The sequence below is a fragment of the Echinops telfairi genome, unplaced genomic scaffold (genome assembly GCF_000313985.2).
Source record: "Echinops telfairi isolate 266 unplaced genomic scaffold, ASM31398v2 ScPeMD7_7473;HRSCAF=8511, whole genome shotgun sequence".
Classification (NCBI taxonomy): Eukaryota; Metazoa; Chordata; class Mammalia; order Afrosoricida; family Tenrecidae; genus Echinops; species Echinops telfairi.
Window position 1 is genome coordinate 12,112,452 of NW_022111377.1, and position 3,381 is coordinate 12,115,832.

A 3,381-nucleotide genomic window follows, 5' to 3' on the forward strand; every position below is an offset into this window, starting at 1 on the left:
CCCCTCCCTCCGTTCCCTCCCCCCTCCTTCATGGGCCCTTGATATACCTGATCCCTTCGACACCTGAGTTTTTGAAGAAAAAAATGCATCATAGTTTAAAGTCTTATTTTCTATTGGCATGTAGAGATAGTTTTATCAAATTTTAGGGGGATTTTCACATGCATTCACCTATTCTGTGAATAATGATATTTCATTTTCCTCTATTATTTCTTTCTTTCAATAGACTTCCTAGGGTCTTCAATACAATGTTGACTAGAAGTCTTAGTCTTGACTTTGATCTCAGGGGAAATTTTAAAATATTTCATCAATACTTTGATACAGGCCATAGACATTTTTGTTGTTGTAAGTTTCCTAATCAGATGATGAAAGTACCCCAAACCTAGCTGTGTTTACCTGGGCTCTCCCTCCTTGGCTGGCCTCCACTCTAACTATTGTCCTCTTAGCTGTAGATTCTCAGATGCTGTGCTCACCAACAGGACTGGAAAGAATTAGCCATTCCACCATCACGGGGAAACTACTATTATAGTTGACATTCATTTACCAAACTTTACCTTTAAGGGAAAGCTCTTTCGTCGATAGGACTTTTCATCACAGTGGCTCACGCTTTAGAAATGGTTCCAGGATCTTATGGAATTTAGAGCTCCAGAAGCTGAAAATGAAGCTTCTGAGGTTTTTAGTAAATGTATTTTTAATTAATTTAGTGCTGCCTTTAAATTACAAAAATAATTTTAATAATGACTGAACCATGACTCCATGTTTTAAATGGATTTCTAAACACAGGTGCAAAAGAACATGAATGCTACCGTATTACCTGACAACTTACCAGACCTGCCAGTATCTCTGGTTCTGACCACCTTAATTATGGTTGATATTATTGAAAAACTCAGGATGTATCCACTACGAGGGAGTCAAAAGTGTGAGTATTCTTTCAACTATAAATTTTAAAGTTTGATATGTCTTTCACTTGTCTGCCACCCCTTTGTTTTTTGATAACACCTTTTCTTAGGGCAAACATTGCTGATCAAAGGTCATTGCAAATGAAGATATTTAAAAACGGTTATTGAAGGCTTTTTTGATATCTTGTTATTCTTATTTGTATTTGGATATGTCGGTAAGTTAATGTTACCAAATATTAAGTGCTAACACTTTAAAATTTTACTCCATTAAAAATAGGTAACTTATCTGAGTAAGTAACCATATATTTATATTTTTCTAAGAATGTTCTTAAAGCCATTTTAGTATAGATAAAAAAATGTTGAGTTTGTATACCTTTATATAGAAATTGCTATGACACTGCAGTTATGCGGTAGAACACCGTGTGTTTTTAATTATGGAGGGTACCAACCCCAATATTCAAAGTAAAAACAAGTTGGCCTAAAAAGTATGGATTTTGTTAAATCAGATATTTTATTTGCTCAGTCATAAATCCCCTCATTCCCATTGAGTTACGTTTGACAGTGTGTGTTTAGTTCCCCAAATTAGTTTGCTCTGGTTATCATGTGGCTATCATTTGCCCATCACGTTGTGAATCCGCGGTGGGTAGAGTTGGTAGGGAGCCCTGGCCTAAGCAGTTTGGCTGCTAACGAAAAGGGTGACATTCACCCAGAGACACTCAGGAAATCTGGTTTTCAAAACTCTGCCCTGGGAAACCCTTTGGAGCACGGATACCGGTGGAGTCTCCGCGGGTTTTAATCGGCTCCACAACAACCTGTTGGTTTGATTTTGCCAAACCACGCCCTGATTGGATGGCTGGAGTCCTAGGAGAACGTTTCAGAGTTGGTGACGACTGGAGCCAGGAAAGAAGACATGAGTCAATCACTGATGGGGCCTGTATTACCACCACCCTGCCAATAACACTTTCCTCCGCGGGCTGAACAGAAGCGGAGGTAAAAGTCTTCAGTAAACATGACCCTCGGAGTTTCGTAATTGTGCACTTTGGTTTTGGGTGGGAGATGATATCTATGAAGCTTGAAAAGCGCCAGCGACAAGGCAGAGAAGATGTGGAGGCAATGAGACTCTCAAAGCGCTATCTCGATAGCGGGGGGGCTGTGGAACAGGTAATAGGTTTCTACCATCAGGGCGGGCACTCTCAAACCCACCAGTTGCCCTGGGGAAGAGCAAGAGCTAGTCAGCTCTCGTGAAGGCTCACAGGCTCAGGCACCCAAGGCAGGGCTGCTATGGGCCGTACGGCTGTGAGTTTGGCTTTAAAATTGTTATCTTAACGTGTATTCATCTTAAACCGACCCTTTGCTATTCCTCTGGGCCCCTTCAGGATACAAGCCTATTCAGATTTGGATGGTTTTTCATGGTTGTTTTTCATAGCATCGTGACTTTCACGGTTCAAGATGTTCCTAAAAGTATTTTTTTTTCCCAAATGCACATGTATATCTTGGGGAATACGGTGATGCCCTTTTATTTTTGTAAGTGATGATTTGGATTCTAAAAGGGGAATTTTCACTGTATCCAGAAGTGATGATGACAGTAAGAATGGAAGTGAGAGCAGCCCAGAGAAGTCGGTCTTGGGAGAAGAACTCCTGAACGTTGCGTCCAACTGCTCCTTCTTAACTGAAGAGCCTCCTTTCTTAGCTCTTTGCCAGAACTTTTGAGTGTTTGATAGTGCAGTCATTAATAATAGCTAGCATTCATGTAACAAAGCTGTGTAAATATTAGTATATGCATATAATTTTACACATTTGAATTTAAATAATCTGTCTTCCTTTAACATGCTTCCACATAAAATAGATTAGATCAATGACATATTAATGAGAGTTGCTCATTGATTCCATGGAAGTTAAATGAATACATACATTTGTAGATATATAAATTTTAACACATAATTTTAACCGAGGCAAGTATATGACTTTGTCATGTGGAACTTCGGAATCAAAGAAGTGGAGGGAGGAGTTAAGTGATGAATGAGGTTTAGAATAATCTGACTTCCTTTAGAAAATGTGGAGAAATTGGATATATTCTGCTCCAGATGTGTCCTAGATAATTTGAAATGTTTCCCTTTCATCTACTGCTAGATGAAACTGGTATAATCAACAATTGCCTGCATTTGTGGACACCCTTGCACTACGTCCATGCCAAACGACAAAACTTTGTTCTTGATGTAGCTCTTTTTTATTTTTTCTAAATTTTGAAGTGAAGTCACTCATAGGTAAATGATGATGTAATCTAGTCTGTTAACTTTCTACTACAAACAGAAACCCCTTAAGCACAGCTTTTATGTGTGTTGGCTCATAGAGACTGAACTTTGCATGGGGATATGTTTCTGCTATATAATTTTAAAAACCAACCTTGCTGTCACCAAGTCAATTCTGACTCACAGCAACGCTGTATAGGGTTTCTGAGGTGGTAACTCTTGACTGGAGCAGAGAG

General features: G+C 39.1%; 1 protein-coding gene across 1 annotated transcript in view; it reads left to right on the forward strand.

Moving 5' to 3' along the window:
- TMEM236 (transmembrane protein 236) overlaps window positions 1-2,606 on the forward strand; it is a 25,265-nt gene extending 22,659 nt beyond the window's left edge. Inside the window, exons 5-6 of the mRNA XM_013008117.1 lie at window positions 781-914; window positions 2,468-2,606. Of these exons, the coding sequence (XP_012863571.1) occupies window positions 781-914; window positions 2,468-2,606 (273 nt within the window). The remainder of the gene's footprint in view (window positions 1-780; window positions 915-2,467) is intronic.
- The last annotated feature ends 775 nt before the right edge of the window (window positions 2,607-3,381 follow it).